This window comes from Mauremys reevesii, linkage group 1, assembly GCF_016161935.1.
Source record: "Mauremys reevesii isolate NIE-2019 linkage group 1, ASM1616193v1, whole genome shotgun sequence".
Classification (NCBI taxonomy): Eukaryota; Metazoa; Chordata; order Testudines; family Geoemydidae; genus Mauremys; species Mauremys reevesii.
The window spans coordinates 188637250-188654152 of record NC_052623.1 but is presented as its reverse complement, the minus strand read 5'-3'; the positions used below and the strand labels follow the sequence as shown (position 1 = coordinate 188654152).

The window sequence follows — 16903 nt, the reverse complement described above, 5'->3', positions numbered from 1 at the left end:
CTGGCATTGCCCCACCCAGAACCAATCTCTCACCTGCCCACTGAGCACAAACCTCAAAACACTGACACACAAGTCCCCCAATCAGCCCCAGCTCCAGGAAACAAGTCTGCACACCCCAGAAGCAGGCATAGTTTTTGGTAAAGGTTCAAATTACATAATCGCAGGGTTGTGGAATTGTGTGGATGGCAGCAAAAAGATGCTGGTATATTTAGGATCCCTGGTGGAAGCAACTTGAGAACCACTAGTATAAATGACCTGATTGGCCTCTGAGCAACAGAATCCCACTTCTCTTCTGTTGCAGAGAATATTGCAGTTAGCATTTCACCACTGGAAACCTGGGATCTTTGATTCAGTCCCTAATAGTTTGATTCATGTTATCTCTCAAATTCAGGATGAGCACAAATGATCAAGGCTTCATTGGCCCCCTTTCCACATAATACACCACAGTGGAGCCTGTCTGATGAGTAGATGAGCTTTCAGTTAGGTCCATTTTGTTCCCAGAGTAGGAATTTTCCTCATTTACAGAAAAACACTCTTGACTATTATGGTTCCCAACCTCCTCCTTTCACACTGTAGCAAGATCACACTTAGGTCCAAAATATGTTGATGGTTTGAGCATTGGCCTGCTAAACCCAGGGTTATGAGTTCAGTCCTTGAGGGGGCCATTTAGGGAACAGGGGTAAAACATCTATCTGGGGATTGGTCCTGCTTTGAGCAGGGGGTTGGACTAGATGATGTCCTGAGGTCCCTTCCAACCCTGAGATTCTATGAACTGGGAAGAGGAGAGTTTGAGCTCTTAGCACTCTGGGATGGGGTGGAAGTCAGCTTTACAGATGTTAATACAATGGGATGCATTTTGTTTGCTCACACCAAATTCTGTTGTTAATTTAGCACTGTGGATACAAGTGGGAGTCACTGAATTCTGTACTTTACCTCTATTATACTATGCCAAGAACTACCCTAATGCAACATTAAGATTGACATTTTAACAGCACGAAGGTCAGTGAATTCAGAACTAAGGCTGACCCAGCACTGTTGCAATGTGACAGGATGCATGTATTGGCATCGGAATGGATGCACAAGTTTCAGGGAAGGACAGTGGAAATAACTGCATGCTGGTGCACACCATTGTTTGGAAGCAGCTGGCTAGGGACCAACTATCAAAAGTCACTGAGAATATAATTAGCATCATATAATATCATCTGCCAATGACTGGCCCTCCTGGTTCAGTATTTGCTAGTAGCACAATATGTCCCTGACTGTAACATTTTAAAAAATGCGATATTAATTCCTTTTCTGGCTGTAAGTCACTCACATATATAACATCCTGACAATTACCCACACATTGCCCACCTCTCTCTTCCTTCCCAAACACTCGCTCTTCGCTAAGCAACTGCCTCTCATACTCAGAACTCCTAGAGATCCAGCACTCCTCCTCTCACTCTGCTGTGCATCAAACACCCCGGCACCACTCGGTGTCAATTGCCCACCAGGGCTTATGCTTGTCACTTTTCTCTTCATTTTGTTTCTTTCTCTCCTTCCAGAGTTTTCGGAGGCTGAGATCATTTCCTCCGTACTCCATTATCTCCTCACAAGACTTTCTTTCTGTATTTGCATCATAGTACCCATTTGAGGCTGTACATTATGATATCAAGGTAAGTCATTTGGAGCCTAGTCACTGACCACTCTTGGACACAGAGAAAAGCCGCAGTACCCTGATGCCAACCAGGTCTCAAGCCACAGAAATGCCCTTGTGCCTCATTCCTGACAATGTACAGTGGGAAGGAAATGCCACCTTGCCATTTGTGCTGGAGTGCATGCTTGGGCTTCGTAACACTGTCTGGGCCTTCGGATGGTGGTTGTACCCTGATATGCAGTCTCTGACATGCCCTTTTAGCCTCCAGCAGATGTGAAAGCCTGACATCACAGAGGCATTAAAGGTAAAGGTGACCAGTATGTACTATTTGAGTATCATTTGTACTTTGGGGCTGAAGAAGAGGGAATTTGAAGTTTCTCTCTCCAGTTCCCTTCCTGGAGAAGAGCAAGAAGAATATGTCTGCTCTGTGCTTATAGCTTGGGTTCTGTTACTACTCCGTCTTCTATGTTCTCTGGACTCCTGGAGTACGTCCCTCTGGCACGGCAGGAGGTTTGGGGGGGGGGAGCTAGATTCACAACAAAACTTAACAAACCCTCACCTTAACATTTAGGCACCTAGAAAATCACTGGGATACATAAAGCCTGATCTGGGTGCCTAAGCTCTCGATACAGTGGATGGAGGGAGATAGTCACCTCAGAATAGGATTCATAAAAGCCAGCACACTCGATTGCTCCCTGCCTAAATTAACTAATGGGAGCTGTGAGGGACGTGCTAAGCCCTCTCCCGCTATTTGGAGAATAAATGCCCATGTCCAGCCTGCAGAGAGGTGCCTCTTTTCACTTGGGATTCTCAGCAGCAACCCTGGCTTGACACTAGGCATCTATGCCATTTTTGCAAGCAGGGGCGGCTCCAGGCCCCAGCACGCCAAGCGTGTGCTTGGGGCGGCAAGCCGTAGGGGGCGCTCTGCCGGTCGCCGGGAGGGCGGCAGGCGGCTCCGGTGGACCTCCCGCAGATATGCCTGCGGAGGGTCCGCTGGTCCCACGGCTTCGGTGGAGCATCTGCAGGCACGTCTGTGGGAGGTCCACCGGAGGCGCAGGACCGGCGACTGGCAGAGCGCCCCCCACGGCGTGCTGCCGTGCTTGGGGCAGCGAAATGGCTAGAGCTGCCCCTGTTTGCAAGAAGCAGAAGTGTGGTGGGAGAGGAGAGAGAAGAAGCCCACCTCCCCCATAACATTTAACCCAGGGGTTAGGTATTCCCTTGGGATGTGGGAGACCCCTAGTTCAAATCCTCGCCTTCAGCTGAGGGAGAGAAGGGATTTGAACAAGGATCCGTTACCTCTCTGTGAGTGCCTTAACTACTGGGCTATGGGATATCCGCACGTGGGGTTCCCACAGTCTCTCTTGCTGAAGCTGTTCCACTGTGGATAAATAATTTTAAAAGTCACTGGAGCAGGGGGACTGGATGCTGGGTCTCCTACCTCCCTGGTGAGTGCTCTAATCACCAGTCTACAGAGTCATTTTCATGCTTCTGTGTGCGCGCTCTCTTTGGCCTAATGATTCTTTCATTATTTATCCGCAGTGGAACAGCTTCAGCAGGAGAGCCTGAGGGAGCCCCACAGCATAGCTCAGTGGCTAGGGCACTGGCTTGAGAGGTGGCAAAGTCCTGTTCAAATCTCTTCTCCCACTCAGGCAGAGAGAGGAGTTGAACCAGAGGTCTCCCAGGGGAGTACCCTAACCGCTGGGCTAAAAGTTACAAAGGAAGTCAGCCTCTTCCCACCTAGCCACTTTGTGTAAGCTCATCTATAGGCACCTGATCCAGGAGGCAAGCTCTGAGAATGCTTACCCAGTTGGGTCCCCAGGCAAGTTAGATGCAGGAACACCTGTCTTCTGGTGTGCAAATGGCTTTGGGGATTAGGTGGGGTCCTGATGCCTGGAGGGAAGCAGCAGTGCACGCAGGGCCTGCTCCAGCTTTTCTGCCGCTGCAAGCCGCAAAAAAAAAAAAAAAAAAATATATATATATATAAAAAGACGAGCGGCGGCAGCTCAATCACGCCACTTCTTCTGCGGCACTTCGGCGGCGGGTCCTCCCTCTCTTCCTCTTCAGCAGCAATTTGGCAGCAGCTCAAAGAGGAAGAGAGGGAGTGAAGGACCCGCCACCGAATTTCCGCCAAAGACCCGGACGTCCTGTCCCGATACCAGACGGAGTGCCGCCCCTTTGAATTGGCCACCCCAAGCACCTGCTTGCTACGCTGGTGCCTGGAGCCGGCCCTGAGTGCGCGTGCACAGGAGGAGAAACCCAGACACCCTAGGGAACTTTACTGCAAATATTTAGGTGCTGAGCGAGTTTAGGCACCTACAGAGGGTTTTGTGGGAGCTTAGTGAATCCCAGAGGGGCACGACTCTGGGATTTAGAAGTCTAAGGTAATAGTTAGGTACCTACATTCTTTTTTTACTATAGCTCTGGGGCTTTCAAGCAAAACTCCTGCTGGTCCAACACTTTCTGAGTAGGATGATATCCTCTTCCTGAGCAGGCCTCAGGCACTTCCACTGAGTTTCATAATTCAGGTCCTCTTCCTTCTTGAAAGGTGGCACAATGGCTGGTTAAGTGACTCCAAAGATGTATTGCCTATGGGATACCCCAGGCAGGGGATCAGTTCTGTTTCCTATTGTAAGTTGGTACAATCAAGTTTAAAAACTGGAGTACAGCCAGACTTTAAGGTAGGCAGGTATTGCAAAATGGAAGAATGGTAAAGATCCATGACATTTAAAGCCTAATCTTAAAAGTTTCCTTTACATCTCCTGTTGCTGTTTTCATTCAAAAACCTTTGCTTTTTTGCTCTCATTGGTCATGTTTCTCAAATGAGTATCTCAGAGCTGGGAAAAAAGAAGACTGGGGCTTTTTAAACCGGTTTCAATCAATGTTAGAGTAATTAAACATTTTGTAGAAACAGGAAGTAAAACAACGTTTCTCTCTCTCTCTCTCTAGAATTTATCACTAAAAGACTGAAAACAAAATCACAATTTAATCTACTGGGTTCGAGAGTGTTAAGCTTAGTGTTCCAGCTGGCAGTAACTCTGGGCAGGTGAGATACTAACTGTTTCAGCGAAGCCAACTTCTTTCTGTCAACCCTTCTGATCTGTGGGGATTTTGTTCTGGGTCATCTAGTTCTCTGGGCAGAATGCTGCTGCTATTGTACTGCTGGGCGAGAGTGTAGTGTGTGCCTCTTTCATGCAAAGTGTCTTTGTTTTCATCTTTTTTCTTGTTTCCAAATTTGAGGGTTGGTGTCTGTTTACCCATGTCTCTGATATTTGCTGTGCATGTGTGAGCCCGTGTTTCAGAACTGGCCACTTAAATCAGTACTTGCACCCAATGTGTATCCAAAGTCTGTATTTGGTAGCGCCATATTTGGTGTCAGAAAGGAATTTCCTCCTGGGTCAGATTGTCAGAGACCCTGGGGGGTTTTCACCTTCCTCTGCAGCACGGGGTACGGGTCACATGCAGGTTTAAACTAGTGTTAATTGTGAATTCTCTATAACTTGACATCTTTAAACCATGATTTGAGGCCTTCAGTAACTCAGCCAGAGGCTAGGTGTGTATTACAGGAGTAGGTGGGTGAGGTTCTGTGGCCTGCAATGTGCAGGATTCAGACTAGATGATCATTCTGGCCTTAAAGTCTATGAGTCTATGTGTATGCAGTGACCATTTTGTGTGTGTTAATCTTATGGAAAAGCCCTATAGACTTTAATAGAAGGGGATATCTTTTCTATCGAATTTTTTAACCATCTTGTGGAATGCAATAGAAAATTACTGTATATCCCTGCTATAAAAGTCTATGGAATGGCTAAAACAACTATGGAAATGATAAAATTCTTTCTTGAATTTTTTAGATTTTAAGAGAAATTTCTGTCTGATCCTATTGATTTTGTCCCTATTAAGGCTCAGATCCTTCAGCCACTTGCAGAAGCGCTTAACTTGACTACCATGAGTAGTCCCCTTGAAATCAATTGGCTTACTTATAGTAGTAAAGATAAGCACATGGGTGTTTGGAGAATTGGGACCTAAATTGTAGAACACAGTTTTATAAGGGTGATGAAAGGATTTGACATTTACAGAGCTTATTGGAAAATCCTACAGGCCTACATTTTCCAAAGTGATTAGTAATTTTGGGTGCCCAACCTGAACCTCCTTAAAGAGGTCTGATTTTCAGAGGGTGAGTACTCAGGTCTTTCTGAAAATCAGGCCCTGTTAAAACGTTTCCGGTTGGAAGCACTAGATGTTACTAGTGTTGTCCCCCCAGGATATGAGCAAGCCAAGGTGGGTGAGGTAATCTCTTTTACTGGACCCACTTCTGTTGGTGAAAGAGACTAGTTATTGAGTTCTACAGAGGTCTTCTACAGGTCTTGGAAACAGCTGTGTGTAGCTCAAAAGCTTGCCTCTCTCACCAACAGAAGTGGGTCAGCAAAAGATATTACCTTACCCACCTTGTGTTGTCTCCCTTAAAGTTACCAGTCACTTTTGGAAGTTTAGGCCACAACATTTAATAGGGATGGAATTAGGCCCCCTCCTTTCTTCTTCTATAAAATCAGATGGAGTTAAGCCTATCCTGACTACCCCTACAACCAACTTCTCAAGCCATTGCTCCTTCGAATGGCATCCAGTAGGTTGGCTGGTTGAGTTATTTTTTGTACTATGATTTATATTACAGTAGTAATATAAATCATAGTCTCTAGGGTCTCAGTCTGCACCCATATTTCTGCAATATTTTATTATCACAAGAGTTTAACGGTGACATATTGCACAGCATGCCAGTAGTTGCAGGGTAAAGGAGATTCATTAATTCAGAGAGAGGGTGTAATCAGAACACACCTTGAATATGAGGGATTATTTTCTATAGCGCAATCCTTGATGGATGGAAGTAAAATGTACAGAGAGATGACAGGCAGAGTAGGAGGAAGTCTGCTGCAATTACCAGACTGCTCATTCCTAAATCACAGCTTCCCATGGAAGCAACCCTCATATGCATTTGGGGAACGAGTGTAGAACTTTGCAAGTACCATCCTTCCTTCACATGAGCGGCTGTTAGTATATTTCTTTCCCCAGACACATTGTCTCATGGTAGATTGGTCACTCTTCTGTATTGCTATCTTGCTCCTCTCTGCCTGGCAGGGTGCTTTTTCTCTGGAATGTGTGAAAGTTTTTCAAACTCTCCCTGTGCCTCATTGCTGTTCAATTCTCATCTGTGTTCTGACTGAGCTGGCCTCAGAGATCACAGATCTCCAACCAAGGGTAGTCAATAGGCAGACTGCAGACCAAATCCGGACCGCCAGATGCTTTTCCGTGGATCACAGGGGCAGAGACAATATGTGGGTGGGGCATGCAGGGTCATGTCCCCCCCCGCCCAGATTGCTCCGGACACCTCTGAAAAATATGCCCAGAAGCGAGGAGGCAGAACTTTCCCTTGCACTGCACTCTGTGTGTCCATGCAGTGAGGGTAGGGAGCTGGCTGAGCTCCATGTGCACTCTCCATATGTCCCTGCAGCATGGGGCGGGAGGAAGGAGCAGGCGGCTGGCTGAGCTCCTCCTCCCCCTTCCGCCCCACATGGGGCTGTTTCACCTTCTCTGCTCCTGGAGTCCCAGCACTGCTGCCTACTTTGCAGACCATCCACAGAGGTGAGTCGGGGGTGGACGTAGAGACAATACGTGGGACTCCAGCTGCAGGGAAAGCGAAGCAGCCAGAGGATTGTGCTGGAGCTAGGGGTGCTGGGGATGCTGTCACATCCCCTGCCTGAAAGTGGTTTCCATCATATAGAGGGTTTACAGTTCAGTTCAATGGCTCTCAGCACCCCCGCTATACAAATTGTTCCATCGCCCGGGAAGCAGCCCCATGTAGTGGGGAGGAGGAGGAGGAGCTCAGCCAGCCGCCTGCTCCTTCCTCCTGCCCTGGGGTGCAGGGACACATGGAGAGTGTGCTGCCAGGGGGAGTGCTGCTTCCTTGCTTATGGGTGTCCTGAGAAATCAAGGAGAGGGCACGTGACCCCCCCCCCAACCTTTCATTTATGCCTCCCTCCCACTAGCCGTAGCTATGTGTTGCCTCTGTGCACAGGCTTAAGCTGAGTTGGGGTTGGAGCCATGCAGAGCAGTGCTTGTGCTCTCAGCATCCCTGGAGCTCACTGCCCCATCCCTGTGTCCCCTGCCCCTGAGTGGTCTCCAGAGCCCCTGCTGTGAGCAGTCCCCAGAGCCCCTCACTCACCCCAGCTTCATTCCCTCTGCCCCAGAGCAATCCCTAGAGCCCCTCCCACTCACCCAGGTCTCATGCCCCCTGCCCCCAAGCAGTCCCCAAAGCCCCCAGCACAGCCTGGCCTTATGCAATATCTGTGTGAGAGTGAGATCCTAACCCAGAGGAGTGGTTCCCTCAGGTGCTTAATGGGGAGGAAGCAGGGGCAGCTGAACCCAATTAATTTGTTAGCAGGAAAACCAAGCAGAAAGGAACCAACTTCTGTAGAGAGAAACAACTCTTTGTCCTGGCTTCAAATTGTATGTATTGTGTTAATGATTTGGTTTGTTCCCATTGCCTCTTGTAAGGGCATGAGGTCCCTCCTTTGTGTGCCCTCCCTGTTATTTTGTTAACTATAAATGTGTACAAAGTCCCCCCCAGATCTGCCTCTACCTCTTTGGGAAGTTACTTTGGCCTCTGTCTCACAGTTAAATTTAAGTTAGACCGTATGGGTTTAGGGTTTATTTAATCTGACTTTAGTTTATTTTTAGGATTTTTTTTTTAAAGGAGTAAGAATTTAGTTTTTCTGAATGGCTTTAAAAATGCTTTTCTAGGTTGATATAAATGAGCTCTAAAGGTCCATTATTCCTAACTGAGCTCCCAGACAGGGGTAAGAGCCTTCTCAACCCCCCTGCACCCACCCAATGTGACATATTTGCAGTAATTTTAGTGTGCAGTTAAAACAAAAATTCTCAATTATTTTGCTTCAATTCAGTATTTGTGTAGTACATCTTACAAACCACTAGAGGGGACTACCAAACCAGGAAACAATAACTGTTGGCTGTACAACAAGGTGTTTGAATGACACCAGAGTTTAGAAGGGAGAGAAATGCAAAGTTCAGCTTCTGAGATCTGCTTAGCATGGTATCTTCTTGCTCAGCCAGAAGGTGATTTCTCTTTTACTTCACCTAGTACAGCTCCCTGTCTATGGACTGCAGTGGTCCTGGTCTGAGTCTTGGCTCTGTTAATAGAGTGCAGGGTGTGTTGGTTGCATGATGAATACATGGAGAGCCTATTCATCAGAAGGAGAATCTGCTGATTTGTTTCAAACTGACTCTAGCCTTTGCTGATGACAGCAACCCTAAACCCAGGATAGCTTTGATGGGGATAGGAGATGCTGGGAGCAGAAGTCATGATGGGAATGCATGGGAAGGGGGCAGAGAAAGGCAGAAGGGACTCTGGCAGATGGGACAAGTGGAGTATGGGGAGATGACTCTCTACATGTAGTGGGAGAGTTATTAGAAAAACTTTCTCCTGCCTTCAGGGGTGGTTCCAGGCCCCAGCATGCCAAGCGCGTGCTTGGGGCGGCATGCCACGGGGGGGCACTCTGACGGTCGCCGGGAGGGTGGCAGGCAGGCGGTGGCCTTCGGCGGCTTGCCTGCGGAGGGTCTGCTGGTCTCGTGGCTCCGGTACCGCGGGACCAGCGGACCCTCTGCAGGCATGCCTGCGGGAGGTCCACCAGAGCCGCGGGACCAGCAACCAGCAGAGCGCTCCCCACAGCATGCCACCGTGCTTGGGGCGGCAAAATGTCTAGAGCCACCCCTGCCTGCCTTACCTGACATGAGTCCGATCTGCAAAATGATTGGTCTTGATAAACCACAGTGTTACCAAAGAGTTGCTGTTTTCTATCTTAAGAACTGAAATAACTAACACTAACAGAAATGTTTTGGAGCTGGCACCAGCAGCTAAAATGGGGGTTGTTCTTTTAGTTTCTCCAACAGATCTCAGAGGACAGCACAAGGTACACCTGCATCTTGTGCTGTGTACTACAAGCTTTGATCTTGTCATTCCTTGACATATGATGCTCGTAGGAGAATTAGAGCAGAGGTCTGACAGGAGTCCGCTCTGCAAAATGATTGGTCTTGATAAACCACAGTGTTACCAAAGAGTTGCTGTTTTCTATCTTAAGAACTGAAATAACTAACACTAACAGAAATGTTTTGGAGCTGGTACCAGCAGCTAAAATGGGGGTTGTTCCTTTAGTTTCTCCAACAGATCTCAGAGGACAGCACAAGGTACACCTGCATCTTGTGCTGTGTACTACAAGCTTTGATCTTGTCATTCCTTGACATATGATGCTCGTAGGAGAATTAGAGCAGAGGTAGAGGCTGCAATGCCTTTAGCTTGCTGAGAATACCCAGCTTGATATCTTCAACTCTTCTGCCCACGCTGGGATGGATGAGCATCTTACCTAGCATCTCAGTGCAATTGTTCAGAGAGGAGGGATAGCTTGCAGGTTGGGTGAAGCAATGAGAAGAAATGATGGAAGTGAAATCAGCTCCCTGGATTGAAGGAGTGAGTTAGTTTGTTACTCAGATAGAGTGGAGGTCTTGTTAAGTAGCAGCAGTAGAGAGACTGCTTTTTTCTCTCTGGACTTGTGTGGAATGATAGGGCCCTTCTTCTGACAATGGGCCTTACCATTGGTGTTCATGCTTGTGCGCTACACGGGGCTGCATGTTACAGGTACCGCCTGTAGGTATCAGCATGGAGTTCAAGATGCAAAACTCTAATTGGTTTTGGAGCTGGTTACTTGAGACACTGCTTCTTCCCACGCCAGACCACTGCAGTTGTGCTCAGCAGAGGTGCTCAAAAAAGAGCTTCCTTGATTTAGACAAAGGAGATGCTAGCAAGGAGTTCTCTGAGAGCAGGTCCTTAACTTAGGAGTTCCTTTCCCTGCCTTGCTCTGAGACAGTTCAGACCTCCTGGTTTTAGGAGATTTGGCAAAAGTCATCTGTTTTCCTGGGGTTTGGGGGAAGGAGTGGTATGGAGAGAGCTGGTACTCCTGGGTAGAGGGGAGTAGTGCCTGGGCTTGTCTTTCATACTTTGGTTGGTTACTTTCCGGTTTGGGGTGAGGAAAAACTTCTGGTTTTATCCTTGGTGGTGTGATTGGGTTTATCAAAGGCCCAAAGCAGTAAGGCTCAGATCCTCAAGTTATTTAGGTGCCCAACTCCCATTGAAATCAATGAGAGGCATCTAGTGGGGTTTTCATTATCTATAATATCTTTTTAAAGAAAAATCAGCCCCTGAAAGCCTTGAAGAGGAGCTCCATTCTAATATGTACACTGAAATACATAAAAATGAAAATATGCACCGTTGTGAAGGGAGCAGTAGAGCTCAAGTGGCCAGGGGAATCTTATAGATTGTGGGGTCTGATCTGCAAAGCTATTCACTGCCAGATTGCTGTGGAAAGACAGCAGAGACGTTACAGGGATCTTTCTGGGTCCGTTGATGCTTTTTATTGTTTTTAATAGATTCCCAGGTCAAACAGGACCACTGGGATCCTCTAGTCTGACCTATTTAATGTATGCTATATAGAACGTCCCTGAATTAATTCCTGTTTGAGATAGAGCATATCTTTTTAGAAAAACATCCAAGCTTGATTTAAAATTTTCCAGTAATGGACAATCCACCACAACTCTTGGCAAACTGTTCCAATGATTAGTTATCCTCCCGGCTAAAAATGTGTGCCTTATTTCCAGTCTGAACTTTGCTAGCTTCAACTTCTGGCCACTGGATCTTGTCATACCTTTGTCTGCTAGGCCAAAGAGCCATCTATCAGATCTCTGTTCTGCATGGAAGTATTTAAAGATTGTGATGAAGTTGCCCTTTAACCTTCTCTTTCTTAAGCTAAATGGATTGAGCTCCTTGCCCTATGGTGTTACTCATGTTTTCCAGTTCTTAATTGTTCTTGGGGCTCTTCTCTGAATCCTCTTCAATTTATTAACATCCATCTTGAATCGTGGACACCAGAACTGGACACAGTATCTCAATTGTGGTCACACCAGTGTCAAATACAGAGGTAAAATAACCTCCCTACCCCCACACCTTATTCCCCTTGTTATACATCTAATGATCGCATTCTCTTTTTTGGCCACAGTGTCACACTTAGAGCTCATGTTTAGCTTATTAATCACCACCCCACCCCCACCCTGAGTCTTTTTCAGAGTCACTGCTTTCTAGGAATGATTCCTCTGTCCTGTAAGTATGGTCTGTGTTGTTTTTCCTAGATGTATGACTTTATATTTGGGTGTATAGAATTGCATATTTTTTGCTGGACTCCAGCTTACCAAGTGATCCAGATCTGTCTGTATCACTGACCTGTCTTCTTTATTGCTTACTGCTCCCTCAATCTTTGCATCACCTGCAAACTTTATTAGTGATAAATTTTTATGTTTTATTCCAGGTCATCAATAAAAATGTTAAATAACACGGGGCTAATAACTGTCCTGTGGGACTTAGACCCACACCCATTCAATTATGATCTTGATTTACAGTTACATTTTGAGACCTATCCATCAGCCAGTTTTGAATCCATGTAATGTGTGCTATGTTAATTGTGTATTGTTCTAGTTTCGTAATATGCCATGTGGTACCAAGTCAAACGCCTTTCAGAGGTCTAAGTATATTACATCAACACTATTAACTTCAACCAAACTAGCCATCTCTCTTTAAAAGAAAAAATCCAGTTAGTTTGACAAGATCTATCTTCCATTAATCTGTGTTGATTGGCATCAATTATATTACCCTCCTTTAATTCTTTATTAATCAAGTCGCCTATCAGCTATTTCATTATTTTGTCCAGGACTGATGTCATGCTGACAGGCCTATAATTACCCAGGTCATCCTGTTTACTCTTTAAATTTGAAACAAAATGAGCTTTCTTCCAGTCCTTGAACTTCCCCAAGGTCCTAAAATTTACTGACAATCAGCATTAATGGGACAGAGAGCTCCTTTTAAAACTCTTGGAGGCAAGAATCTGGGGACCTGCTGATTTAAACGTCTAACTTTAGTAGCTGTTGTTTAACATCCTCCTTAGTTACTGTTGCATATGGGCTTTAGATGCCTTCTGAATCATTTTTTTAAAAAAATCTTTGAGTCCATTTTTATACTCTGGAGGATCTTCTTGGATCTCTCTGTGGACTAGTTTTAACTCTTTAAGAAACGTATTTTGTACAATATTTTGTAGTTTGTGGTCCTTGTCTCACAGGAGAGGGTGACTACAACTGAGTCTCTCTCCCACTCTCCTGGGAAGGTTGGAAGGTGCAGAGCTCCAGGTGTAGCAGAGCGGGGCTCTTCCCCGAGCTCCTTGCTGAGCAGGCAGAGGTTGCCTTTTGTAAGGTCCACACCTTCAAAAACCTGTCAGAGCCCTCAATCTATTTTACTAGATTGTCATCCATATGCAATTGTGCAGTGATTCCTCCATTCACTGCACCCTTTGGCTCTTTCTGAACCATTGGTAACTGAAGCAGTGAGATGGTGCATGTAGAAATAGCATGGCCAGTGCAAACATGTCCCTGGCTCAGGCACAGTTTTAGATTTCAGGGAGACTACTTAAAGAGAAAGGTACTGCTCAACCTGAGTGAGTGCGGGGCGGGGGGGATCTAGCTCTAATTGAATAATCTGCTCCTGTCCTTTTGGAATTTCTCATCTTCCCAGATTATTTATATCCCCTTTCAAAGCATGTACACTAATACTTAATTCCCCCTCAGCCCCTGTATACTCTCCTCCCCTGTGCAAGTTCTACCCTCTCTCATCCTTTGCCATCTCTTTTCCTTGATTTCCTACCCTACTTCATCCCCCTAGAGACTCTTTAAAATGAGCTCTTTTAGTCTAATTATATAAAATAAATGAAATTAATGATTCTATTTAAATCTACTCTCTTGCCTCCATTGTGCACATTTGCGGAGGGTGGGAACAGTCAGAACTAGGAGCAGGGTAAATGGAAGGGATGGATCACAGAAATGTTACTCAATTTTATATTTCATTTAATGTAGGGAGCGCTCAAGTTTTTGTCTCTCCAAGCTTCAGCCTGCAATTGAAAGTGTGTTTTCAATAATTTCTCATTATTTCAGTTGAGGGGGGGTGGAGGAAATCAGAAAGCAAAGCGAGTTTGGTTCTACAGTCCAATGTTTTAGTTCCACATCTAGTGAACTGGAGACCTATGTAGGTTAGGACAGGAGAGGAAAATAATTGTTGTGTGATTTTGTCCCATAACACATGCTATTGGCTGCACTGTCTCTCCTGGACCTCTCCAGAAGGTTGTGTGCATGCCGCCTATCCTGTCCAATGCAGATGAGTATTTTGTCCTGGCTTAGAATTCCAGCATAATCTGGTGTTGGATCTGCCTATCTCTAGGGGTGCTAATATGGGGGAAGACTTTTCAAAGGTACAAATGGCATTCAGGCACCTAGTTCTCATTGGTTTTTAATGGGAGTTAGGTGCCTAAAGGCCATTTATGCCTTTGAAATTATTCTCTGTGGTCTATACCCAGGCCTGTGGGAGGCCTGCAGATCACAGCACTTAGGAAGCCCTAGGCACACACAAACAATAGACTAGCTGGGGCCAGTAGTGTCATCTGAAAGGATGCAGTAAGTAAAGGTGCTAAGTGCAGTGGTGCCTCTGAATGGGATGAGGAAGGTACAGCTCTTCTGTGACGGCTGGTCTAGCTCCCTGTTCAGTTCTCTGGAGATGCAGGCTGACTGTGGAGTGGGCCTGTGTGGCTTGTACAGAAGTGTAGTGAAGTCAAGGAAGCTCCTTTGTGGCTAATGGATCTCATTAGGAGACTCCTGCTGAGCCTCTCTCTCCCTCTTGCCACCTTCCCCTTTTCCTTGACTCGCCTCATAACAGGGTGGATTGATTTAATCATAAATTCAATCACCAAGTGGAAAGTCTTGATTTAAATCATCGATTTTAAGCCACATTTCCATTTGACTTCAGTTATTTTCTAAAGAAAGGTTCATTCTCATTGGTTGATAGAATTATTAAAATATGTTGATTTTGCCACTCAACAGAGCCTTTACCCTAGCTGTGGTACATCTTTTTGCTACCTAGCAGGGGACACTATAACTACATACATTTATTCAAGGAATTGTATAGCTTAATATTTTCAGATTCTTATTAATTGTACATTTTTTGTATACTATAAAATGGTGAATGATAATTCTCTAGTAAATAAACAATAACTTTTTGCTCATGATTTGTGTCAGGCTTCATTAGGATGGAAACTGGAATGTAATTGAAGACAAAACAGCATATAAAATATATTTTATTAAAACAACCTTAAATGTTTTGGGTACATACATTTCTCATCAAAACACGTTTACAGCTACATGATTTATTAAACAGAAAGATTAACTGTAGTTAGTGAATTAAATTGGTTATTTGGGGTCAGCATAGGCAAATTTTCAAATTTGCCTAAGTGAAAGTGACTGGAGCTTAAGGTCCTACTTGCCCAAGTTTCTTGAAAATGAGACCATTTCCTAAGTTACTCTAGAGCAGTGGTTCCCAAACTTGTTCCACCGCTTGTGCAGGGAAAGCCCCTGGTGGGCTGGGCTGGTTTGTTTGCAGGCCGCGTCCGCAGGTTTGGCCGATCGCAGCTCCCAAGGGCCACGGTTCGCTGCTCCAGGCCAATGGGAGCTGCTGGAAGTGGCACGGGCCGAGGGATGTACTGGCCGCCGCTTCCCGCAGCTCTCATTGGCCTGGAGCAGCGAACTGCAGCCACTAGGAGCCACGATCGGTCGAACCTGTGGACACGGCAGGTAAACAAACTGGCCTGGCCCACCAGGGGCTTTCCCTGCACAAGTGGTGGAACGAGTTTGGGAACCACTGCTCTAGACCGTCTTTCAAACTTTTCAACTAGTAGATCTCATCCTCTCCTGCCTTACTTTTATTCATGGACTAGAAGACACAGACAAGATTTTCTGTTGTTTTTTTTCTCCAACTCCCAATTGATTTTTCAGTTTGGAATGAATGAGTCGAAATGAAGAAAATATTTTTTCTGTACTTGAGGAAGAGGCTACTGCTGTCTAAAGCTGGTTGAGCACTTCATCAAATTCTGGTTCCAGGTGCTTAGCTAGTGATTTCCACCAGTTCAGTGGTGTGACTTTCTTTAAACCATCATCAGCAAACACATACTGCTTGAATGGTTCACCTCCAGCCCTGACATTTATTGTTGGTATGATTGGTGATACCCCATGTCATAGCAGCTGCTGCTTCTTTAGCTGTTACATATATACCCTGGTAATTAGCAAGAAAATGAAGTGGAGTAAGTACTTGATCCATTTGCTTCTTCACTGCCTGCAATTGAATTTTGTTGTTGGGTATTTCTTTCATTAATGTCTCAAAGTTCTTTCCAAATCTTAAGAACTTCAGCAGTACAGCAGCAGTCTTTCTACAGTTTGTTTAAGGCTATGGAAATAGGTATCTGTATATTCTCTTTAGTCTGATGTTGACTACTTTGGCCATCTGTTTTGTCACAATTTTCTTCACAAATTGTCATCAGAATAGGCCAATTCTTAATAAATAGGTCAAAACAGTCAACCACTGAATTCCATTGTACATCATGGGGGAGAATTAGTTTAGTTCCTCCTGTTCTCTTTGCTGAAGTGAAGTGGTGGTGATGAGAATATTTAGCAATTTCAGCAACGTTTTCTCTTATTCCTGGAGTTGTACTTAAGTCTTTGGCTAAAAGATGCATCAAATGAGCACTGTACCCATATGTTGTATGTTTCAGGTTTCCTTCGTTATCTTCTAGATTTCTTCTCATCTTTGCTACGTTTGCAGCATTGCCTATGACAAAGGTACACACTTTAATTTTTTGTTCAGTTTATCGATTTTACTGCTGCTTAAATATTCTGCTGAATGGGTGTTTCCTGCTGGATCAATTGTTTCTGTAAGATAGACAACTCCATCTTTGTTGCCACACAAGCACAGACTACTGGATCATTATGTATGTTGCTCCACCCATCAAGACTCAGTTTAATGAATTTCCTGTCAATATTTATTGCACATTATTCAATTTACTACTTATAGATTGTATCCAGGAACCTTCCAGCAATGTCTGCTCTGTTGGGTGGAGCGTGGTCGTAATGAGCGAACCTTGGCAATGAAAAGTTTGTTCTGAACAAGACAAAAAAGAGGCTGTGTTGCAAAAGTGAACCGAGCAATCTTTTCATCTCTGGAGTCTTGCTGGAATTTGCTGATCCTGATTATGAGTTCATATAGGGTGTTACCGGATGATGATGAAAGTCGCT

General features: G+C 45.3%; 1 protein-coding gene and 1 long non-coding RNA gene across 2 annotated transcripts in view; both read left to right on the top strand.

The window, feature by feature from the left end:
- LOC120406478 (cell surface glycoprotein CD200 receptor 1-like) overlaps positions 1–16903 on the top strand; it is a 59345-nt gene that overhangs the window by 24179 nt on the left and 18263 nt on the right. The window contains exon 8 of the mRNA XM_039541370.1: positions 1545–1655. Within this exon, the coding sequence (XP_039397304.1) occupies positions 1545–1633 (89 nt within the window). The 3' untranslated portion in view covers positions 1634–1655. The remainder of the gene's footprint in view (positions 1–1544; positions 1656–16903) is intronic.
- LOC120406500 lies at positions 8066–16810 on the top strand. Its single transcript, XR_005599322.1, has 3 exons — positions 8066–8131; positions 16384–16450; positions 16683–16810. It is a non-coding gene; the product is annotated as an uncharacterized LOC120406500 (long non-coding RNA).